General features: G+C 47.2%; 1 protein-coding gene across 1 annotated transcript; it reads left to right on the top strand.

Moving 5' to 3' along the window:
• Positions 1-8802: 8802 nt before the first annotated feature.
• On the top strand, positions 8803-15818 carry LOC134966011 (ferritin heavy chain B-like). Its single transcript, XM_063942460.1, has 4 exons — positions 8803-9092; positions 12826-12972; positions 14279-14404; positions 15549-15818. The coding sequence occupies exons 1-4, from the start codon at positions 8991-8993 to the stop codon at positions 15702-15704; spliced, it is 531 nt and encodes a 176-aa protein (XP_063798530.1). The 5' UTR covers positions 8803-8990; the 3' UTR covers positions 15705-15818.
• Positions 15819-25960: the final 10142 nt, after the last annotated feature.

A 25960-nucleotide genomic window follows, 5' to 3' on the forward strand; every position in this document is an offset into this window, starting at 1 on the left:
TGGAAAGGTAAGTATAACTATATTTTGGCACAGTGTGGGCCTCTTTGGACCCAGGCGACCGTATGTTCTCGGTAGAGGGGTGAATTTGTTTAGCATTGAGGTGTTGAGGCAGGACTGAACACATCTCTTCAGTGCATCTAGAAATTCAATGAATAACCTCATTTCCTGGCCATGAGGTATAAATATCTCCATAGCTCACTTCCACTGGTACTCCTTGAAAAAGATCCTGTTGTATCGAAACAGCGTTGGTGATGAGACCAGTGGGCTCAATACAGGATTATCTAAGAGACATCACCGTGGCAGAGTCTGCCGGAGTTTCATTACAGGTTTGAGTCCAGACCCACCTGTTGTGTCTCTTTGTTGGACTGGTGCCACTAATCGATCTTATTGGGACAATTAACTCTGCTCATGGATTTTTATGGATTTGTTCTTTTTATATTTTTTTTTTACGTTATGGTTTTGGAATAAAAAAATTGTTTTATTTGGAAGAAGTCCATCTGGTGTTATGTTGGCCCATCTAGAAACTGAGATAGGCGGATCATACTTCCCAGACAAGTGAGTGGGGTACGCAATAGTTTGCTGATTAACATCGTTATTGGGGTCTATTGTTAAATAAACCTTGATGTGCCTGTTTATCAAATACTCCAAGTGTTTTGGTACGAGGTCCATCTAACTAAAGTGGTGGCGAGATTCTGTACGAACTACGGAAATCTATAGAATCACCGTTCATTTTCATAACACAAGGGGAATCATCTCTTTTGCTCATTTTCTTTATTTTAACATTACTACACATAAGTTTTTTATTGTCTTTTGTCTTTTTCATATGTTTTATTGGACGATCATGCCCTGGTGAAGAAGTCCCAGACCGGGAAATTTTGACATAACAAAGAAAACTAAGGAGTCGATTTGTTTGATTTTCTTTGTTTTTATAATACTGCAAAGGTTGTCCACCACTGTCGCCTTTGATCCACCACTTCCTTATTTTTCTAACTGTACTTCTCTCTTTGTATCTGATTGGGCAGATATTTAGTGGTTAGTATTGGGCTGTTTCTTGTGCCCAGGTTCATTCATATTTGTATAGCTACGTCATTGTGTACAGACACGCATGAAAGATTAAATAAAACAGTCACGATCCTCAACTTCTCCAGGCCCAGATCCTTCCTCAACCAGATCTTTTTATCATGCCCTTGTTATCCTGGACTACTACAACCTCCTCCTCTCGGTTCTTCCTACCACTTCTTCCATCTTCTATCCTCAATGTATGTAGCGTGACATGTAACAGGTCAGATCATTCTAGGAGTGTCAGGTGAATTTCTTATACCACAGTATCTACTGGAAAATGTATACCTCTACACATGATACACTTGGTTTACAAAAGGGTTGGGTTGCTGCTGCAACTAGACATTCACACGCAACAGTATCAGGTGAAACATATAATAGCAGATGGCTTTCAGAGAGTGTAGTGTTTGCTTAATAATTGAAGATGACTTGGTTGGCCAATAGTAACTGCATGGAACGCAGGCAGACACTTCACACTAAGCCAGTGCTTTGCAAAATCAGATTGCATGGCGCAGAAAAATGCAGCTATCTACCTACGTTTATTTCGCAGCTCTGGAGCTAATGCAGAGTTGAACATACGCCCATTTGCACCTCGCGTCTTGTGTGTTGTCACACAGCGAGTGCTCCAGGATTAAGCACATGCAAGTACTGATGATGCACAGTCATAGAAACATAGAAACATAGAATTTGACGGCAGATAAGAACCACTTGGCCCATCTAGTCTGCCCCTTTTTTTTTTATCCTTTAGGTAATCTCAACCCTTTTTGAACCTTAATTCTTTGTAAGGATATTCATATGCCTATCCCAAGCATGTTTAAATTGCTCTACAGTCTTAGCCTCTACCACCTCTGATGGGAGACTATTCCACTTATCCACTACCCTTTCTGTGAAGTAATTTTTCCTGAAATTTCCCCTGAACCTCCCCCCCTCCAGTCTCAGTGTATGTCCTCGAGTTCTAATACTTCTCTTCCTTTGAAGAATGTTTCCCTCCTGAACTTTGTTAAGACCCTTGATATATTTGAAAGTTTCTATCATGTCCCCCCTTTCCCTTCTCTCCTCCAAACTATATATGCTAAGATCTTTTAGCCTTTCCGGGTACGTTTTGTGATGTAGGCCATGCACCATTTTAGTTGCCCTTCTTTGTACATTCTCTAATGTATTTATATCCTTCTGGAGATATGGGGGCAGATGTATTAACCTGGAGAAGGCATAAGGAAGTGATAAACCAGTGATATGTGCAAGGTGATAAACGCATAAGCCAATCAGGTCCAATATGTAAATTAACAGTTAGAAGCTGATTGGCTGGTGTGTTTATCACCTTGCACATATCACTGGTTTATCACTTCCTTATGCTGTCTCCAGGCTTAATACATCTGCCTCATGGTCTCCAGAACTGGACACAGTATTCCAGATGGGGCCGCACCAATGACCTATACAGTGTCATTATCACTTCTTTTTTCCTGCTACTGATTCATACCCCACCGCACACCTCTCTGTGCTGCGCCATCCCCTACTCTGTCCCACTCAGCCCCCCTCTATGTCCTGCTATAGCCAACCCCCTCCCCTGGGTGTTTACTTACTTCTCTGGCTAGACCTTAGGACAGAGGTTCCCAAATGCGGTCCTCAAGGCACCCCAACAGTCCAGGTTTTAGGTTTATCCATGCTTGGCCACAGGTGACTTAATTAGCACCCCAGTCTATCTGATGTGACCATCTGTGCTGAGCCATGGATATACCTAAAACCTGGACCGTTGGGGTGCCTTGAGGACTGCGTTTGTGAACCTCTGCCTTAGGAGATTATTATATAGACATTAATTAAGACACTCTTATGTGGTTATGTGTCATGATGATTAACAAAAAAACATGGTTCCCAGGGTCACCACTGTTATCCAGTTATAGTTGGGGGCTTCTGTCTGGACTTTTAGTTTAGTGACACAGTACACATTCGTTCACAGGGTCTGTGGAGTTTGGTGGGCATACCTGAGAGGTAACTAGAGATGTGTGCGGAGCCTCATGTTCTGGTTCTAATTTTAGTGCCATGTTTTGGTTATGCAAAATCACCATCAAGTGCCTTGGTTCGGAATTCATATTTAAAATCTGAATCTTGGGTTTTGGATTACTTGAAAATGGATAAAAACATCTAAAATCATGTCATTTTTGCTATCCAAAACCCCAAATTTGGATTTAAAATCCGCATTTCCGGACTGCGGGAAGATCCAAATAGGGGGCCTAATTCAGACCCTATCGATGCCCTTTCTGTAGTGCACATACGCAGCGGCCGCACTTCGCGTGCGCAACCAGTGAGATGGTGGGGCATGGTCCGGTCAATGCAGGCATGTCCGTACCATTGCGGGGGCGAACCGCGGTGGCTGCATGACATCACACGTAGCCGCTGTGACCCAAAACATGGTGGGGAGCCGCCTGCCAGCACAGCTAGGCTGCGCGGGCAGGGAGCTACTCGCCGGGTGCGAAAGCATTGCCGTTGTGCAATGCTTTTGCACCTCTGCACGGGGTGGGAGCAGGGCCTGGCATGTGGGGCGGACTAACCCTGGGCTGGGCTTCCCCCTGCACGTCAGAGATTCTGATCGTATACGATCAGGCATACCTCCCAACTAGTTAGAACCATTTCCCATACCTCCCAACTGTCCCAATTTTCGCGGGACAGTCACTTTTTTGGGGACTGTCCCGCTGTCCCACCCACGGGCCACAGTCTCCCGTGGTGGGGGTATTTGGGAAGCTCCTGCATTCGCAGCGGTGAATAGCGGTGACAGCGTCTAGTCACTAGAGGTGGAAGGACAGGGGGCATGCCAGCAGCTCACAGAGCGCTGGGCATGCCCCCTCAGTGACGATAGTGGGGGCGTGGGTCACGATCGCGGGCCCTCCAAAGAAGCCACGCCCTTTCCCATAGGCCATGCCCCCTTGTTGGGGCCTCGCCGCGCGTGTGTCCGTCTTCGTATAATAAGAAAGTTGGGTGGTATGGATCAGGTCTGAATTACCCCCTGGGACTTGATTCAGAACGGATCTCCTCAGGAGATCTGCTCCAGGTTTTGGTTTGATTCAGATCCATAAAATTTGAGTGGGTTCGGATTTCTAGAGAACCGAACTGTGCATCTCTAGAGGTAACAGGGCTGGCTAAGCAGACGCAGGTGTGTTGCTGAAAACAGCTCACACAGTAGATCCTACTCAGATGGGCTAGTACAAGTGTGGATGGTGGTGTGTAAAGGTGCATATACACAGAGAGATTTTGACTGAGCGTTTTCCCTTGAACTGGCAGTAGGAGATTTTTACTAACTTTACCAGCGATTTTGGCTAACTCATTTAAGCAAGGGGATGCTTTTTCTTTTCCAGCGACCTAGCCAAAATTGGCTTGCCTGCACAGTCTATTTTTAGCAGCGATAGCGACCTGACGGGGACGCGCATCGCTATCGCTGCCTGTGTACACATGGAGAGATATGCACTAACTTTCTGAGCTATATCGCTCGTGTGTATGGACCTTAAGATGCTCAGAGACAAAAATGCACTGTCTCAAGATGATGCAATTAAAATATCAGTTTGTATAAAAGCGTCACAGCATCAGCATAAGACGTGACTGTGGCAAAAGGCGCGATCCCATCTGCGCCTGACTCAGGATCAGCTCCACTGTGCCACTAGCCGTACTAGCTGATGCCATGCTTGCCTACTCTCCCGGAAGCTGCGGGAGGCTCCCGTTTTTTGGGGTAGCCCCCCGCACCCCCGGAAGAGTAGGCAGGTCTCCCGCATCCTGCTCACACCCTAGTGATGCGGGCAGGATGTAGAGATAATCTCCCGTATTTGTGGGTCTGTCGGATGGGGAAGGGGTTAAAATGACACAAATCGCGTCATTTTAGCCCCGCCCACCTCCTGCGGACCACGGTGTGGGGCGGGGCTTGATGATGTCACAGCCCGCCCCGCCCCCCGAAGACTCCTGCAGCGTCTCCTCTCTGGGCTTGTCCCGGAGAGGAGAAATCTAATGCAGTCAAGTATGGCTGATGCTCTGTAGACCAACAGGTGCAGTTACACCTCACTCGCATCCTATGGACTCTAGCATTATTGCAGACATGTTAATGGGCCACAGAAATAGCTGCTCGCTACACTGCAGCACATCCAGCTAAACTGAGGCCTGAGCGGTCTTAGGTCCTGATAGGCCTTTGCCAGCTTTGTGTGCTCCTGCTGCTACACTGTTCAATACAATTAACAAAACTTGGGCAGAACAGTTTGTAGGCGTTGTAAGACAGCCGTTACCACATCAGCCTGTACCTGCCCATGCATGCACGGCTAAAACATGCTGACTGGTTCTGCCAAGCAGAGATAAGAGATAAAGAACGCTGTCACTGCTGACAAAGGACACTGTGCCGGGATAAAGGTGACCTGTTGGTAATAGTTTTAGTCAGAATGGCTTAATAGACACTATGCACAATTATGAGGGTTTGTGGACCCGCATGCTTTTCATGTGATTACGATTTTAACAGCAATGGGCATTGTCTATGTGCTCAGTATCAGGGGCGTATCTATAATGGGTGCAGTGTGTGCAGTGCACATGGGCCCTTGGGTTCAGAGGGGGCCCACACCTCACCCATTTCTCCTATACTTACCTTTCTGGTGTCCATGGGTGTCCGTGTGTGGGCCCCTTCCTCTCCTGAGTCCCGTAGCTGGCAGTGCCGTTAGATCTCTGAGAGAGCACTAGTGACTCTGGCACAGTGCCAGAGTCTACAGCGCATGCTCATGTCTCCAAAAAAATGGCCGCCGCACCATTTTTTTGGAGACACGCGCATGCGCTGTAGGCTCTAGCACTGTGCCAGAGTCTCTAGTGCTCACTCAGAGCGCTAACAGCGCCGCCGCTGCTGGCTACGGAACGGGAGAGGAGGGGGCCCACACACGGAGTCTGCACACGGGTCCCCTCCTCTCTTGAAACGCCTATGCTCAGTATCTGTTCAGTGCTATCACTGATTCAGAGATGGGCAGGTTTTTCGTCTCTGGATTGCTGATGCCTGCAGGTGGCGTCTGAAGGAAAAGGCGCCTTCTTCCGGATACACAGATTAAAGTGCTGCATTCGAAGATGCAGGATCGGATGATATGGAAGACCATCGGCCAATCTGAGTGACACGAAGGTTACTCAGATTGGCCCTTGCAGCTCTGTAGTCAATGCCAGGAAGTCTGCTTCATGAGATACAGACCCTGGCCTCACCACTACCAGAAAATGGGGACATGCTGCTCGCCCGAGTTCGGCGGCCGTGTGGGATGCCGGCCTAACTTCGGATGTTTTTATAAAGGGGCAATCACCTATAAGGCAAAACCATGCCTTATAAGTGATTGCCCCTTTAAAAAAACATCCAAGTTCGTCCGGCATCCCCCACGGCTGCTGAACTCGAGCGTCATTACATCTGGCCCTCTGTGTCTGAAATCGTTCTGTAACTCCCGGGAATAACCACCATGAAGTGCGGGTTGGACACATGCACAGACTGAAAACACTGCCTTTGGCGTCCGATGCCACAACAGCCCCCACCTCTCAGTCAGGTCCAGAACATCTTTGTTACCATTCACAGATAGTAAATAGGCCAGGAAGGGAGGTTGTGCACCCTCTTGAGTGATTCCCAGAGCTGCAGGCACTGTGGTCGCCCCCTGCTGGCTGAGGGCATGCACACATCAAAGGCAAACCACCAACAAAGCACCTGCCTCTGCGTATTAAGACTAAAGGAAAGGGATAAAAATACCATTATAAAGTCATTGATGTGTAAAGAGGACTCTGCAACAATGGAAAGAGACAGAGGGCCTGATTCAGACCTGATCATAGCAGCAAATTTGTTAGCAGATGGGCAAAACCATGGGGGTCATTCCGAGTTGATCGCTCTGTGCCGTTTTTTTTTCGCAGCGCAGGGAACAGGTTACTACTGCGCATGCATATGCACCGCAATGTGCAGGCGCGTCGTACGGGTACAAAGCGGATCGGTGCTGGGCGATGGATTTTAAAAAGAATCCATTTGCACAGCCGATCGCAAGGAGATTGACAGGAAGAGGGCGTTTGTGGGTGGAAACTGACCGTTTTCTAGGAGTGTTTGGGAAAACGCAGGTGTGTCCAAGCGTTTGCAGGGCGGGTGTCTGACGTCAATTCCGGTACCAAAAAGACTGAAGTGATCGCAAGGGTTGAGTCCAGAGCTACTCAGAAATTGCAAAAAACTTTTTTGTCACACTCGCACACTTGCAAAGTGAAAATACACTCCCCCATGGGCGGCGACTATGCGATTGCACGGCTGCTAAAAGTAGCCAGCGAGCGATCAACTCGGAATGACCGCCTATGTGCACTGCAGGTGGGGCAGATATAACATTAGCAGAGAGAGTTAGATTTGGGTGGGTTATATTGTTTCTGTGCAGGGTAAATACTGGCTGCTTTATTTTTACACTGCAATTTAGATTTCAGTTTGAACACAACCCACCCAAATCTAACTCTCTCTGCACATGTTATATCTGCCCCACCTGCAGTGCACATGGTTTTACCCAACTGCTATCAAATTTGCTGCTACGATCAGGTCTGAATCATACTTGCCTACCTGACCCTCTCCATGAGGGAGAAAATGCTCTGTTCCTGGACTTTCCTGGTAATGTATGATTGCCATCACCTGTGGTGAGCTAGTTAATTGATAAGAAAGGCGTTTCACTACAGGTGATGGCAATCATACATTACCAGGAAAGTCCAGGAACAGAGCATTTTCTCCCTCATGGAGAGGGTCAGGTAGGCAAGTATGGTCTGAATTAGGACCAGAGTACCATACCCATAGGCGTGCGCAGGGGGGGTGCCTGGTGCGCACAGGCACCCTCTAATGTCTGTCACCCCCTCACACACACCTGCTGCTGCTGCAGTATCGACGATCACAGAGTGTGCTCATTTCTGTCCTCCCGCCCATTGCGCCCCCCACTCCCTCCGCTCAGTCTGGCTGTCATTCATTTGTATGGTGCAGCATCACTGACGTAATCCTACTCCCAGTTCCTCTAACCTGTGGGATGTGTTGTGATGATGTCATGCCACGTGCATGCACGCTCATGCCCCCACCCACACTCTCTCTCTCCTCATCATGTGCCAACGCCACAGAATAACAGCGTTCCTCTTGGAGGACAAGTTCAAATTCAATATCAATATATATTTCGAGAGATTAGGATATAATCTACGGTAATAAAATATACAAATTTAACATATATTAGATAGATAGATAGATATCTGTGCATCAATTCTCTATATTATTTAGTTTGCATTGAGTGCCAATATCTGGTGGTAGACATGCCTGATAGGTGGTGTTAGACATGCCCAATAGGCTGTGCTAAACACACCCTTCTAATCGTGCACCCCCTAATAAAATGTCCTGCTCACGCCTATGACCATACCTTCCAACATGACCCTCTCCAGGAGGGACAAAATGCTCTGCTCCTGGACTTTCCTCTTAATTTATGATTGCCGGCACCTGTGTTGAACTGGTTAATGGAGAAGAGCAGAGGGCAATCAAAAATTAAGAGCGTCCCTCCCGGAGAGGGTCATGTTGGGAGGTATAGAGTATGCAAAGGGTTTTCTGCAGCCTAGAACTTATTCCATAGCAATATGTGACCTCCAGGTGTCAGGGGACTGGTATGACTCTGCAGAAATCCTGCCTAATGACTGTCACACTGCAATCAATAGCATTAGCCAATTATGGGCTCAGGTGCATGGGTGATTCAGCAGAAATAGGATGTGTTAATTGGCTTGCTGGGTGAGACATCAGCCTGTGGGGCTCAGCAGACTATAAAAGCCCTCGTAGTGTTTGGGCACACACAGCCAGAAACAGTTCTTGCTTCAACAGTGATTGGACGGAACCTTCTATGGTACTTGCCATAGACAAGTTATTCCATAGCTTCCTTCATAAAGAACGAGATTACTAACTATACGGCAAGATGAATTCCCAACTGCGCCAGAACTACAGCCATGATAACGAGGCGGCTATCAACCGCCTGGTGAACCTCAAGATGTATTCCTCTTATACTTACATGTCCATGGTAAGTCCTGGAAGAACCTATGCAACTCATTACTGATATGTGTCACAGACAAACTTAACAGCTAGGGAACTGAATGGGTGGGATGTATCAAGCCTTGGAGAGAGATCAAGTGGACAGGTTGCCCAAAGAACCAATCATCATCTAGCTGTCATTTCATAGACTGTGCTACACCAATGACAGTTACAAGCTGATTTGTTGCTATGGGCAACATCTTCCAAGCAGTGAAAAGAGCACAGAAGGGGACCAGTGGAGACGTTCCCCATAGCAACTAATCAGCTGCTACCTATTTTATAGAGTACTTATTAAATGGATAAATGCTAGCTCAAAGATGATTGGTTGCTATAGGCAACTTCTCCACTCTTTCCCCTGGTTGATAAATCAACCGATCTCTCTCCAAGGCTTAATACATCTTACCACCCTCATCCATTGTTTTAAATGTATAGTAGAAGTGCACCAAATCCATGTTTTAGGATAATGAAGAATTCTGAATTTGGCTACAAGACATTTGGACTGACAGAGAACCAAATATGAACCTTTATTTGCATATTAATATTGAGCAGTAAAACATAAATAATCCTTTACCTTTTGTAAGCAGTGATATCCTATGCATTATATGGTAAGGGAATTCAGGATTGGTTAATTTGCATTTTAATGCATACCCTTGCCTAAGGTCTATGTACTAAGTCTTGGACAGATAAAGTGCCAGCTAATCAGCTCCTAACTGTCATGTTACCAGCAATTCGAGCTGATTGGTACTAAATAGCTCTCTCCAGGGCGTAGTACATAGACCCCTGTATTTGGTGCATCTCATAATGTTGTTTTATTGCTTTTTATAATATGTACATTCTAGGGTGTTGTCATGTTCTGCTAGAACAAATTAAGGGGTCTACTTACTAAGCCTTGGAGATAGATAAAGAACCAACCAGCTCCTAACTGTCATGTTGTAGGCTGTATTTGAAAAAATGGCAGGAGCTGGTTGGTTGATACTTTATATTTTTCTCTAAGGCTTAATCCATAGACCCTTGTGTCCAAATTCCTGCATTAGACAATTAGGGGTTTATTTACTAAATGCATACCAAACTTTTTATACTCCTTTCTGGGAGAAGCAGCTGGACACATTGGGGGCAGAGCTTGGTGCCTACATCTTGGGGAGAGATAAAGTAGGGATGGCCATTGGTGTGCCTATTATTGAAAGTTACCATCGATGGTGATATAGCAGGTGTCCATTGATGGTTGCATGCTATGCAATAGATGACCATCGATGGTTTCACAAACTGATGGTCTTCCCTGTACTCTCACTGAATAGCCCATGGGACAATCGCCATAAACATCGCCACAAATCATTGATGATTTGGAATCCTAAATGGTTGATAGCCATCCCTAAGATAAAGTGGAGAGAGATAAAGTACCATCCAGTTCCTAGCTGTCCCTTTTCAACACACAACCTATAACATGACAGTTAGGATTGGCTGGTACTTTATCTCTCTGCAAGTCTTAGTACATAGACCCTGGTATTTGTATCCCCCCCCCCCCCCCCCCCCCCATATGTCATAATTATACAGTATCTCACTCCAAGGTTTAGTAAATGAACCCCCTTAGTGGCCTAGTTATCATAAACCTGCAAATGAGATCTTTCCGGGTGCGATATTCGCACCCAGAAACGCATTGCAAAATACAATCGCATCGGGGGAATGTTATCCTGCACCCTCAGGGACAGGGGCTCCGAAAGACGCCAGTCTCTGCGATGGGCTGCCGGGGCTTCTGCGCATGCGCTGTCCCTCTGACCGTACATGCACATCGACCTTTTCTGCCGGAACTACAGACGCAATCTGTAGCACATAGGCTACTGTTATTCTCGGGAGTCAATTTCAGGATTCCGGATATGGGTAAATCTGGCAGCATCACATGCGGCTTCTGACTGTAAAGGGATACTTAATATTTGCGGTTAACTGACTAAATCAGGTGTTTTTGGGGATTATATACTTGATAAATGGTGCCCCTTAATTTGCTATCTCCATCCACTTTATCTCTTTCCAAAACTCAGAACATAGGGGGTCGTTCCGACCCGTTCGCATGCAGCTGTTCTGCGGTGCGAACGGGTCAGAAATGCGCATGCGCACCGGACGCATTGCGTGTCATTTCCCAGCGACGCCGCCAGCGAGAAAAGTGATCGCAGCGGCGATTGCAAGAAGACAGACAGGCGGGAGGCTTTCCGGGGTGGATACTCCCCGTTTTCTGGGAGTGTTGAGTCCAACAATGGGGTGTCCAGGCGTTTGCAGGGCGGGTGTCTGACGTCAACTCCTTGACCAGTCACGCTGAAGACATCGCAGCCGGTGAGTATGTCAGGACCTACTTAGAAACTGCACAAACTCTTTTTGCATAGCAGGGCTGCACAAGCGTTCGCAACCTTGCTATGCAAAAAATCCCTCCCCCATAGACGGCGACTAGTCGATCAGATGGGCTGCAAAAAGCAGCTTTGTGCGATCAACTCTGAATGAGGGCCAGAAACTCTAAGGAGTCTATATCTGATGACTGGATGCAGCTTCTATGGTTGGAAAAGGTGTTGTATGATATGCATAAAAGAGCTTTCTATGGTTCCTGTCTAACAATATAGAACCTATTTAATTAGGTCTTAATGACATGTATAATTATGTACTCTATAAAGTATACATTTCAGGATGCTGACACCTGACTCATTCACAGTTGTCAGTCGCCCCGATTTTACATCATACTTACCTACATTCTGGCTGCTCTCTGCGGGAGAGAGCAGCCAGGGCGGGCAGGGGAGGCTGTGACGTCGAGGAGGGGATGGGGGCGGAGAAAGGGCGGGGTCATGATGATGCCTCTTTTAAGCCACGCCCACGCTCTGTAATGCCGCGATCACCGGCATTACACTGCAGGGGGCGTGGCTATGATGACGCGATTCAGCAAGAATCTCGTCATCAACTGCCCGGACCGCCCACTTTACACACTAAGTGGGCGGACGGGCAGGGGGGACCCCACGAATCGGGAGACTTGCCTGCTCTTCCGGGGGGCCGGGAGGGTCACCCGATTTTCGGGAGCCTCCCGGCCATTCCGGGAGAGTAGGCAAGTATGTTTTACATTTCAACATGTCAGTTGTGAGATGTCATTTAAAAACTCTAATTCAAAAATGGGGTGATGCTGACAAGTGACAACAATGAAATATATCTTGTGTCAGCCTTTGATGTTGGTCTCAAGCCTCAGTAAAATGATAATGGAGTGATTATGACTGAGGGGGAAATGTGATAAGCGTGGAGAAATGAGCCAGTGGAGAAGTTGCCCATGGCAACCAATCAGCTGCTCTGTATAATTTGAAAGTATGAAAATTATAAATGTTACGTCAATGCTGATTGGTTGCCATGTGCAACTTCTACACTGGCTCTCTTTATTGCTTACTACATATCCCCCTAGTCGGGTATCTGTGTCATTTATCAGCATCAGCTCTTGTTTGTTATGACGTATTGGGTAGAATGTAAGCTCTCACAAGCAGGGCCCTCAACCCTTGTGTGCTTATCCTTCTCTTACTTAAACCATCGTCGATGGCACCAAATCCCGCAGTTTTCTGCCTCTTTGATACTTATGTCAGTGTTATTTACTCTGTAATTTTCAGTTCTTTTTCTTCACGATGTTTGTCAGCAGTATTATATACAATGAGTCCTGTTGGTGTGAGTCACAGGTTACTGACAATAATCATCTTACCCTTTATTTCAAGTCCTACTATTTTGACCATGATGACGTGGCCCTTCACCATGTGGCTGAGTTTTTCAAGAAGTTAAGCCACGAGGAGAGGGAACATGGTGAGGATTTCTTGAAATACCAGAACAAGCGTGGTGGCCGTATCATTCTGCAGGACATCAAGGTGAGATAGGAAGGAGAACTAAGGCACTCTGCCATTAATATTACCAGCATATGAGCATATCATCCGGGAGCCGTATGTAGACTTCACACTATGTTGACAAAAAAAGATGGGGACATTTACTACCTTGTCCAATATTTCAAAATGATTTCCCAATCCAGAGCCAATTTTAGAGGCTGATGATTCAAATTTAAAAATAATCAAATAAAAAAAATATCACATGGAATAGAATAATTTAATCAACATCATACATACATACATACATACATACATACATACATACATACATACATACATACATACATACAAAGAACCCAGCACTCACCAAAGTAAACTCGCTTATCCTCAACAATTCAATAAATAAATGATGGGGGTTTAGTTGGTGGATTGGCCAATGCACGGAAGCCTGCATACCGATTTTCAAGGTACCCCATCTTCATGCAGGTCCTACACTATCACAGAGTCTTAAAACCTGACTACTTCACTGCTGTTACACAAGTAGTCAGGTTTTAAGACTGTGATAGTGTAGGACCTGCATGAAGATGGGGTACCTTGAAAATTGGTATGCAGGCTTCCGTGCATTGGCCAATCCACCAACTAAACCCCCATCATTTATTTATTGAATTGTTGAGGATAAGTGAGTTTACTTTGGTGAGTGCTGGGTTCTTTGTTTGTATTTATTAGAGCGATGTGGTCATGGGCTACATGCACCCCGCCCTGTGAGTGGTAAGTACAGCTGTGTACCCCGCTTTTGTGGTGGAGAGTGCTGTTACATGCACCCCACCCTGTGAGTGGTAAGTGCATAGCTGTGCCCCGCTTCTGGTGTGGTGAGTGCTGTGGTTTTTTCTCTATGTATGTATGTATGTATGTATGTATGTATTTAAACATGACCTGTTTTTCATAAGCATAACCTGTACGTGATAGATGGGTGGTAAAGCTAAATCCTGGCTTAGGGTAAACTGTGTTTTTTGTTTTATTTTTGCAATAAGCTCTTCGTTGCCACCTAGCAAATCAGAGCGGTACTGCAGTTTTGTTTGCTGATGTTTGGTTCCTGCACTATTAGGGACCTCCAGCTAGACCTTGGGGATCAGGGTGTAGCGGTCAAACACTTCCAGTGCCACCACCTGTTAATCCCAGTGCTGAGAGATCAAAGAGCGGCAATCTTATTATACCACTGGGCATCCCTACACAACTGTTGTATTCTTATTTTCATACATTGAAGACTTTATTGCATGTACAGTACCTGTAAAAAATTACCACTCTGTGTATGCCGATTACTTAATGTGCCATGGGCTTTTTTGTTCCCCAGAAACCAGAAAGGGATGAGTGGGGCAGCACCTTGGAGGCCATGCAGACTGCTATGAATCTGGAGAAGACTGTGAACCAGGCTATGCTGGATTTACACAATCTGGCAACTGATCGCAAAGACCCCCATGTAAGTAGCTAATGTAAATGATGTACACAGTTATTGTTGAAGATCTTGTACTACAGTAAGAAAACTGTCTGTACTAGGATGTGTTGGCAGGGCCGGATTAAGGTTTGTGGGGGCACCTACCCATAACATTGTGCATACTGGCCATGTTATAAAAAATGATGATGTGCAAATACTCCCAACATCACAAATGTGTTAAACACACTGTAGTGCCCCCAGCATAGCTGACTTTTCTCTTGAGGACTGGCTGGGGGGCTCCCGAAAATCTCCCAGAGCCAGACACCACCCACTTACTGAGTGAAGTGGGCGGACCCCAGCTGAAATCCATGCCCAAATGTGGTATTTGTTATGCAGAGCAGCCATTTTACATTTACATGACCTCCAACGTCCTAAACAGATTAAGGGCCGGATTCAGTCGTAGGCATCGGACGTAAGCGGCCAGTGTTTTGACTCTGCACATATGTACGTGCTGCACAACGCATGCATCCTGCCGGGAGCTGTGGAATTAATTTGGATGAAGAGGGAGGCAATTTAGGTGGGTGTTCCTGGAATGTAATAAGGGTGTGGGCATGTCACCGCCATTGACTGCATATTTTGTTCCTTTTGCACCGCCGTAGGGCTGGTGCAATGTTAGATGGTGATGTGTGACTGATAGTGAGTCTTACACAGTCGCAGATTAGCCCATTAGTAGGAAGCCCACTGGCTGCATCTACCTCTGGATATGCCCCTAAATTACCTTAGTCTGTCATGAAGGGGTTAAACAAAAGTGGAGGCAGCCATTTTATGAACTGGAACATAACTAATGAAAAGGAAGTAAATTAGCCAAAGTTCTAATGACATCACTCAGGAATGGTGGAAGCAGGTATCTTGTGGGTAGGACCAATATTCCTGAGAATGCTGAGTGTAAGTTAAATAGGAACTTGGTGATGTCACATGTTGGTAGTACTAGTGACACCTTTAAAATGGCTGCCTCCATTTTGTGTAGGTGTCGGGTATATGGAAAATAACTCTTATTTGTTCTCAGCAGTCTTTTGGGATAAAATATAAGGATAGAAGTCTAGGGTGATGTTACATAAAACAGATTTATCCTAGGAGAATTCCGTTCACTTCTAAGTTTTGATGGATATAATTTTCCTCACATCTGCAGCTCTGTGACTGCCTGGAGTCTAAGCATCTGAGGGAACACGTGGAGCGGATTAAGAAACTCGGGCACCACATTACCAACCTCAAGCGCCTGGATGTCCCCCGGAGTGGTATGGGAGAATACCTGTTTGACAAGCACAGTTTGGATGGGAGCTGCTAAGAGTATCCTGCATCACCGCAAACCAGAGAACAGCAGATTATAAATTACACCAATATTAAAATGTGTGCTGTAACAGTATTTACTGTGCGTGTCAATACAAGAGCTACATCATTACGTTTTTTTGCTTCTTTGTGTGTTACTCCTAGTTCAGCTTGTCGCTGTAGAGCTTCTTTCCACCTGCAAAATGCTCTGGAGGAGATGTATCTATTTGTAGAGTGATAAAGTTGAGAGAGATTGACTCGGAAGTCTATTCAAGAAGCAGTGAAAAGTGTGAAGTGACCCAGTGGAGAAGTTGCCCATTGCAACCAATTAGCATTGAAGTAACATTTACAAATTGCATACTATACAATTGTACCGAGCAGCTGATTGGTTGACATGGGCTACTTCTCCACAGGCTCACTTATCCACACTTTATTCACTGCTTCATGAATAGACCCCAAAGTATCAGCCAATCAGCTCCTAACTGCTATGTTACAGGCTCTGCTTGAAAAATTTAGTTATGCACTGAATGATACTTTATCTCTCTTCACTTTATCACTCTCCATGGTTTGATACCTTTCCTCTCTATGGTTTACTTGTCGTTAGAATTCGGTGCAGATCAGTCATCCATTCTCACTCTTTATAAAGCCAGACTATAGCATAGGCCCAGCCTGGTTTATGGTGAGGGTGGTGGAGGGTGACATATTATAGAACTAATACAATTTAATGCACCTTTGTGATGACCGTTTACTAAGTAGAAATTTAAATCACGTTCTACAGAGGAGTGATATAAATGGGAGCAATAAGGCAAATGTTACATTGAAAGGTGCATTTTATATCAACATATCATTCAATACATTGTAATCAAGCCCGGCGCTACCTGCTCAGCAATGGGGTGCAGTGCAGGTAGGCGCCAGGCAGGAATTGCTGCGCCTGGGTCCCCTGCTGCCGCGCCTGTCACTGCATGACAGGCTGCGGCGCTGGCAGCTGAAAGCCTCCTTTCCACTCCTGTGACAGTGACTGGTCGGCTGGAGGGAGTGGAGCTACATAGACGGAGGGGCGGAGCTAAACGGGACCATTAGACTGCAGTGCCACAGAGGAGGACATGCTGCTCCAGATCCTGTCAGCCAGGGAGACTAAGTGGGAGTGTGTGTGTATGTGTGCGGGGGAGGGGCGGATGTGAATAAACTGCACTTCTGTGGGTGTTATGTGTAAGCTGCGTTACTACTGGGGTCATTACGTGTTAGTGGCGCCACTACTGGGTTCGTTACGTGTTAACAGCGCTACTACTGGGGCGTTACATGCAAGCTGCGCTACTACTGGGGTGTTACATGTAAGCTGCGCTACTACTTGGTTTATTATGTGTAAAGTTTGATTATGCGATTTCCCTTGAACTCGCCCAAATAGCACAGACTTTGTCTATGTACGATTTTGACTAAGTGCCAATTTTGACTATACTTTGTACTAGATAGTACACTAGATGGTCAAGATTGACTTGCCTGCACAGTCTGTCTAGTCTTGCGATACCGACTTCGCGGGAGCTCACATCGGTATCGCAAGCTGCCTAACACCATGAGATGTGCACTAACTTTCCTTAAGATTTTTACTATATAGTCAAAATCGAAAGGAGAAATCTCACTGTGTACACATCTTAAGACTCAGGCAGGGAGTGTTTCAGGGGAAATTCTGAAGTTAATACAGAAGATTATCCTGATGCTATAGTATACAGGACCTGCAATTTTGTTACACTTTGTACAATATTCATTTCCATCTGGGCTCCAGATGGTGGCACAAAGAGGGTTTGCAGAGAAGGTATGACTCTCCTGTAGCCTCGAGATCCAGCATGTAACTCACACTTGCCTACCTGACCCTCTCCATGAGGGAGAAAATGCTCTATTCCTGGACTTTCCTGGTAATGTATGATTGCCATCACCTGTGGTGAAACACCTTTCTTATCAATTAACTAGCTCACCACAGGTGATGGCAATCATACATTAGCAGGAAAGTCCAGGAACAGAGCATGTTCTCCCTCATGGAGAGGGTCAGGTAGGCAAGTATGATGTAACTTGACAGTTAGGAGCTGATTGGCTAGTGCATTATCACCTTTTACTGTATCACTTCTCCACGCTTAATACATCTGACCCAAAGTTCTTAGTGCCAGACACTACTAACCCACATACTAGTCATACTACAAGAGTAGCATCTTCATAACACAATGATCCACGGGTGGCTATGGGGCCGATTCAGACCCGGACGCTGCTACTGCAGTGGTTGCAGGCTGAAGCACGGCTAGACTGGCAAATGTCCAGGGTTTCACAAGGTGAAGGGGACCCACTGAGCTCCGGCGTCTGGATAGGTCCAAATCCGCAGCCTAGATTTCTGGACTCCCGGATCAAAGTGTGCCATTACCGCACCAACACTGCTGCCTGCTTGAGCCTCTGCGGTCTACCGTTTACCTGAGGAGGCTCCTCTGACATTGAGGTTTGCCTTTGGAGGTTGGTGTCCCCCACAGCTGCCTGTTGGTGTGTCTGGGAGGGCCTCTGACCAGCATTCTGTACAGCTACCTCTCTGTCTGCTGGTTCCCTGTTTGGCTTTGTTGGTACCTACAGAGCTGCACATGTAGACCTAGACCTAAATCAAATTGGAGGCCCACCTTGAGAGTTTGCCAGGGGCCTTCAAGCCTCTAGTTACACTACTGGGCACAACACGACGGTTTAGAATACTGTAGCCACATCAAATCAACAGTGTGGAGCTTTCACAGTAGATGTCAGGGAGTCTCTGTACCAGGGGTGTCTGGTAAAGAGCAATCTTAGGATAAACAGCCCTGGGGAGAGAGAAGCTGGCCTTTCCCACACTAAGGAAGCCCATGGCACATACTGTGACTGGAGAAACTTAAATATCAGCTTAGAATGACTGTGTATCCTGAACTAGGACTGCAGGGGAGGAAAGACCACCACGAAGAAGCCTGCCACTTGCACTACAGAATGTAACCCATAGCAGTATTTGTTTAACAAATGTGCCTGAGATAATCATGTGTGTCTATGATATAGTCAACTATAAACAATACAGATGCTATGATTGTGTGAAATAACTTTTGTTTTAATTCAAAAATGGAATGTGATACACACATACGGTATGTTGAAAAAAGAGGGGGGGGGGGGTTAGGTGGTAATGGAAGTATAAAATAGCAAAAAATTAGTAAAAAAAAATAGCAAAAATTATATTAAGATGAAACACACTATGATGAGTGTGCATTGAGTCCACTCAGAGGGTGGCGTCCCACCGCTCTGTTATAGATATTGTCCTGTAATAGTTATGTCCAGAGCCAACTAAATATATGTGTGTATATATATATATATATATATATATATATATATATGTATGTATCCTGTGATGAGGGTAGGAATATCCGAGGTCTGCAGGAAGGGTCCAATGCTGATATTTTGGGGTACCTCTGGGGACTGCTGGGGTTCTTTACCTGAGTGTTCGGCTTCGTCTTCCTTTCTCCCGCCGGCGTCCTGCTTCACTCAGGTAAGGGACTCTGTAGGAGTGGAAGAGGCACAGCGGACAGCCCAATCAGGGCTAGAAGCAGTTCCCCTATTCTCTCCAAGACAGTGACTGACTCCCAGCTGCCCTGAGGACCGCGGTGTGCTTATACCTAGCGACAACGCGGCACCTCGGGATGCTGGTGAGGACGGTCGGTCCGGAGTTCTAACTACTCGAGTACCAGCTTCTTATCTATCCCGCACCGCCAGCAGCCCCCTGGGGTACCCCGAAATATCAGCATTGGACCCTTTCTGCAGACCTCGGAAAGAGAATTGGTGCAGGGTTAGGTAGGTGGGCAGCAGGCCCAATGCAAGTCCCCCAGATAGCCAGCAAGGAAGCCCAAAGCTATTGTGTGGATGGTAAGCCGGCGCTAGGCCGTGGTAGCTCTTGATTCGGCGCTAGGCCGCAGGTTGCGTATGTCGGTGCTACGTCGCAGGTGTGGTAAGTCGGCACTAAGCCGCAGGTTGCGTAAGTCAGCGCTACGTCGCAGGTGTGGTAAGTCGGCACTAAGCCGCAGGTTGCTTAAGTCGACACTAGACCGCGGGTCGCATAAGTTGACGCTACGCCACATGTGTTGAGTTCTCAGTTTTCCCCACAGCCAGGCCCCCATGAAAGGTAGGCTGTCAGAAGTTACGCGTTGGTGAGTACCACAACGTTGAAACAGTATTACGGTATCGTGTGGTAACCTCTGTATAAGTGTCTCTCCATCATAAAGCGTAAGCAGCGCCACGTCCCGTGGGCTGTGTTGTGTGTTCTCTTACAGGAGCAAAGAAGAAGGGCCAGTCGTCTGGCAGGAATCAGAGGATACAGCTGGTGAGCGGAATTGTGTTTCGTGTGTTGTCTGTGGTGTATGTTGCCCCTTCCCCAACCTCCCCTTTGGGCATTTTCGTTCAGGGTCGCCCCTGGTGCTTTGCACCACTACGGGAGCACCAAGTCTGAGGCCGCAAGTGCCAATGATGACCATTCACTGAGCCCAGTGTAGGTCACCCCTGCGTAGTGTGTCCCCCATTCTTTTCAGTTCACCCCAGGAAGTTCTTCTCCATGTCTGGACGTGTGCCAGTATTGTCTGAGTTGTCTCGACGGTCTGAAGGTGGAGGATGGGAGCCGAGTGGTCCATAGGCTTGGTAAGTGAGCGCACCGGTCCTTTTGTTTTGCAGGGCCCCACCCCCGTGCCTCTTACAACTACATAGTAAAATAATGACAACATTCACAATCTCCTTTCCAGGAGAGGCCCAGAGAGGAAATGCATCTTGCCACTGTGAGGACCGGGCTGCACATCAATCGGTCCTGTCCCCAAAATGCCGCAATTCACGGGTGGCTGAGTAATAACGTCAATCTGCATCATTTAGCCCTTCCACATGGCACTGCAATTCCCCGTATGATCTCCTCATCCTACCCGCCTCACTAGGAAGTGGGCAGGATGGAGGAGAAACGACCACTCTTCCGTGAGTGTAGGGGACTGCCCGAAAAATCAGGAGACTCCCAACACTTGCGGGTCAGTAGGCAAGTATAGATAGTAATGTTCCTTTTGCTTTGTTGGAGCACCTGAAACAGATTGCAAGCCCGGGTGTTAGGGGGGGTGTGGCCAAACATGGCCACATCCGTTCAAGAAACTAGTAACTGAGGGGGGAGATATATCAAACCTTTTAAAGAGGACAAGTGGAGAAGTCGCCCATAGCAACAAGTCAACTTTTACCTACCATTTTATAGAATGTACTTAATAAATATTTACTATTAGCTGATTGGTTACTGGGGGAGCAGTCCCACCACACAAGCACATTCCTGGGTAATCAGTATCTGTTCTCCTTTCTCTATGCCACTGTCCTTTAGTGGGAGATGATTGCCCGTCTGGTATTCTGATACATTATTTGGACATGGTAAGGGAGAGATGTATCAAACCTTGGAGAGAGATAAAGTGGAGTAGTTGCCAAAAGCAACCAATCGATGTCTGGCAATTCAAATTCTGTGCTAGATAAATGACTTGAAGATGACTGATTGTTTTGAATAACTTCTCCACTTTATCCAAGGTTTGATACATCTCCCCCTAAGATATAGGGATCCTTAATATAGAAAATACAGACTGCTTTTTCCACACTGGGCCATTCTAGAAAGCCTCCAGGACTCAGTATAGGCTTTTCTGGAAGACTCCTAAAAGGACTACAGTAGTTCCCAGATGCTCTGCAGGAACGGGTCTTGCAATGTCGGATGCCGGACAGCAGCAGACAGTCTGCTGCTGTCTCGGGAGTGGGGAGGGAGCAGAGATGGACTCCATTTGTGAAAATGGAGGCATGTTGCTGCCATTTAGGGGGTGGGAAGAGGTCAGGTATCTCCATGGTAGGACAGAGATTTCCTGGCCTCTGCAACGGGCAGCGGGTGTGTTCAAACTGAAATCTAAATTGCAGTGTAGAAATGAATCCGCCAGTATTTACACTGAAAACAATAAGAAACAATTTAACCCACCCTAATCTAACTCTCTGCACATGTTACATCTGCCCCACCTGCAGTGCACATGGGTGGTCATTCCGAGTTGTTCGCTATTTTTTACATTCGCACAAGGCAAACGCAAAACTGCAAACACGTTGCACAATTGCGAGCATATGCCCACAATGTAATTTTACAATCACGTACGCAACAATACACAAAGTAGGCGTATGCCAAATGACATCGCAAGAATGCGCTCCTAACGCATTTCTACAAACTGCATCGTAAAAGTCACAACTCATCGTACATGTGCACAACCTTCGCAATATTGCACATGCTATGTTCTTTTGCTAAAAAACGCACAGCAATTTTTTTTTTTTTTAACCTAAGTGTTGTAACTCTTCAAGCCTTCCTCAATTAAGATACCAATTAGTGAACTGATTTTTAATGGTATTGTTCAATTAAGTTTTCAAAGAATTCCAGCAGAACACTTTGAAAACATAATTGCCCATTAACAGGTTTTAAATTTAAGAGCAAGTTGTTATCAGTGGCGGATCTTGCCACGGGCAAGCAGGACTTTTGCCCGGGGCGCCGCCTTCCGGAGGGCGCCGCACCATGGCAAGATCCTCCACTGTCAGTGTGCGCCCCAGCAGTGTCCCCCCGCTGTGCCCCCCCTCCCGCTGTGAGAAGGGAACCAGACGCTATGCGTCTGGTTTCCCTTCGTGGCGCTGGTCCTCCCCCGCTCTGAAGGGAATCAGACGCTAAGCGTCTAGTTTCCCTTCATGGAGAGGACCTTTGGTGTGCGGTGCGCGATGACGTCATCGCGCACCGCACAGCATTGTGGCATAGACGCTAGGGGTCATAATTGACCTCTAGCGCTTATGCTGTGCTATGGGAGAGACGTCATGACTGACGTCTCTCCCATAGATCCGAGGAGAAGAGCGGCGCCGGTCTGCAGGGTCTGGAAACAGGAGCGTGGTACAGTAAGTATACTTTTTTTTTTCTTTTTTTTTTCAGCGGCGCTACAAATGGGGGGCGTGACTGACCACGCCCCCATGTTAAGCCACGCCCCTAACTTTTGCCCGGGGCGCCGCAAGGGCAAGAACCGGCCCTGGTTGTTATATATGTCTAAACTGTGCATTAACCATGCCTGTCATAATGTTTTGTTTTTTTGTGTGTTGTGTTGTAGTGTGTGTGTAACTGTTTTTAGTGTCTTAATGTTTTTAAAAAATCCTAACTGCCATACCTCAGACTTAGTATTTTTTGGTTTTTAAATTACTATTCTTAAGCACAATTGCATAAATGGTTTTATATCACAATTACCTGTTGCCAAACAAATGTACCTTTTTTGCATTGACTCAAATCAAACACACTCTCAAATGTGAAACTTTTTTTTATTGTTTTGAAATTTTTGGTTTTTTTTTTGAAAAGAACATATATATATATATTATTTTTTTTGGTAAACATAATGTGCAAAATATTTTAATTACATTTTTTTTTAAAACTTTTCCAGCTCTGCCACCTCCGTGATGAGGTCCTGCAGCCAGGGCCGGCGCTACCACTAGGCAGCTGCCTATGGGCGGCGACCACTGGAGGGCGGCACCGCTTAGTGAACGAAAGTGAAAGAGAACACACACTCCTCCTATTCTTTAAGAGGAGCAGCTCGTTGGCGCCTGGCCCACCACGTCTGACTGTCTGCCTTCAAACGTGAGTTGACTGTGTGCCTACATCAGTTCTTCAACCCTGCCGTGCCGCCGCCCCCCCACTTCTGCGATCATAGCCCACAGCCACAGCCATAGTGGAACAAATGTGTTATAATGTGCAGCCTGCTGCCGCCTGCGCTCCTGAGTCCGGGGTCCCGGGTGACGGTCCCACATTATGAGCTGACTACCCACCGCTCCACCACGCGATGGTCTCCCGCGGGCGTCCCCCCCCCCCATCACCCCTGCACAGTGACTGACAGGGCACATGAAGGAGTCACCCGGCCGCTGGCCTGGTCCGCTCCGCTGCCGCATCGGGCGCCGCCTCTCCCTACAATCGAGTGCCAATTGTTATTTGCGCTCCCCCCGCAATCCCGCGACTGGCTCCCGCATCTGGCTCTGTTTGTTACCTCCACAGCTATTGTGCTCCGCTGCACTCTCTCTCCCCCCCCCCCCTTCCTGCATCTTGTTCCTAGCTAGGTTCATGTCTCTCCCCCCCCCACCCTCTGCTGCTGCTGCCTCTTCTTATTACCAGCTCTCCCCCGCAGCTATTAGGCTCCCGCTGCTCCCCCCTCCTGCATCTTGTACCTAGTGTCATTTCCCCCCCCCCCCCCCCCCCCCTCTGCTGCTGCCACCTCCTCTTATTACCAGCTCCCCCAGTGGCCTCCCATGTATTACCCACTCCCCCCCTCCGTTATTGGGCTCCCGCACTCCACGTCATTATGTCGCCCGCCACCCCCCCCCCCCCCAGCCCCCCCACGATTGAGCTCCCGGACCCCGGACTCCCGTATGTCACCGGCTGCCCTCTCCGTAATTGGGCTCCCACATGCCGCTTCTTGTCACACGCATCTTGTATCCTACTCTCTCCCCTCCGCCCCCCCCCCCACGCCTTCCCCCGACCCTGCTCCCGCTGCCTGTTACCTGCTCCTTCATCTTGTAACCTGCTCTCTCTCCACGCCCCCCCTCCCTGCGACTCTGCTCCCGCAGCTTTTTAATCGCACACACTGGGCTCCTGCATGCATCTTGTAACCCGCTCTCCTCTCTCTGTGAGGGCGGGATGTACTAATCGATGCTACTATTACAAATCTGCCGCGGATCGGCCGCAGTGAGAGTTCGGGGCTGAGTTTCCCCACTGATTGTCCGATTCAGTCCTGGTAAGGGCGGCGCTGCGGGGTCCGGTAACCTCAATGTTATTCTATTATTGCTGCTGCTAAGGGCTGTATCTGGCAGTAACTCCCCATGCCACGCCCAGGACGGGGGAACGATCCAGTTACTCAGCTGCGGCACAATGTACGTCCCGTGTACTCGGGGTGGCGGGGGCGATCTGACCGTGACAGAGCTGGGTGCAGGGTGAAGCTGTGCCTGTAATACGCCAGACGCTGCCCAACTACAGTACCTCTGCCCTGCTGCCCCTGCCTGGGTGAGAGTAGCATGAGGGCTCCTAACGGGGGGCTTCTGATTTTATGTAGTGTGTGTCATTTACAGTGCATCTTACTGTGTCATATTTTATATTGTGTGTGTCACTGTAATAATGTGAATTTCGGCTCATTCCGTGTGCTATAATGTGAACTGCGGCTCATTCAGTGTGCTAAATGTGAATTTCGACTCATTCAGTGTGCTACAGTGTGAATGTCGGCTCATTCCGTGTGCTACAATGTGAATTTCGGCTCATTCCGTGTGCTATAATGTGAATTTCGGCACCAGTACTAGATAGTATAAGGGGTCCTACTATTGTGGTGCATAAGGGGTATAAGGGGTGTTAAACTATACTGAAGGTCACGTCCCCTTTTGAGTGGCCATGCCCCCTCTGGAGCGCACGCGCGCTAAATTGCAACCTTTACTTTTCCATACACCCACTTCAAAATTTCTACTTCGACTGGTGTGTGTGTGTGTGTGTGTGTGTGTGTGTGTGTGTGTGTGTGTGTGTGTGTGTGTCTGTCTGTCTGTCTGTCTGTCTATCTATCCGGGAGCAGGGCCGGATTATAAGAAGGGCGACTGGGGGGGGGGGGGGGGGGGGGGTTATGCCTTAAGTTTTGCCTAGGGTGCCAAGAAACCTTGCACCGGCCCTGCCTGCAGCAGACTCCTCATTCTGCCCAAAATGGCCCGAACTGCTGTGGTATCTCCAACTGCACCATCTGAAATGAATGTCCAAAATAGATTAAAAAAATTAGTCACATTACACATTATAGAAGGAGGGCACAAAGCACACTTTTAATGATATAGTAAGTACATCATGGTTTTCATTTAATCAGTAGCATCCAAACAGGTCCAAGCATGGCCTGCAAAGAGCTCAAAACAAAACCATGTTGAAGTGTAGCACACCATGCTGGGATGTGTAGTTCCTTTACATCTGGATTGGCAGGAACTGTTTTTTTTTTGTCTCAGCCTCACCACACTGCATCTCTACATCTTCAGATTAACTACATATACTAGCATGCCCACACTCCATGAAAGGCTGCCTTACTACATAATTGGAGACCGGTCTTGTTGTAATGTGTTGAAACTCCACATTTGTCAAGTCACACTTTTATAACACATGTCCACAGACTTAGACTGTCACACAGGGGTATAGGTGAAAGCACCAGTGGCCCTAATTTCCACCAGAAACAC

This window comes from Pseudophryne corroboree, chromosome 10 (genome assembly GCF_028390025.1).
Source record: "Pseudophryne corroboree isolate aPseCor3 chromosome 10, aPseCor3.hap2, whole genome shotgun sequence".
NCBI classification, from domain to species: Eukaryota; Metazoa; Chordata; class Amphibia; order Anura; family Myobatrachidae; genus Pseudophryne; species Pseudophryne corroboree.

Bases quoted from the DNA above. Each gene is read 5' to 3' on its own strand.
- LOC134966011 (XM_063942460.1), top strand. From the start codon at position 8,991: ATGAATTCCCAACTGCGCCAGAACTACAGCCATGATAACGAGGCGGCT. The intron at 12,973-14,278 runs GTGAGATAGGAA...TTTGTTCCCCAG, and splicing joins TCATTCTGCAGGACATCAAG to AAACCAGAAAGGGATGAGTG. The intron at 14,405-15,548 runs GTAAGTAGCTAA...TCACATCTGCAG, and splicing joins CTGATCGCAAAGACCCCCAT to CTCTGTGACTGCCTGGAGTC.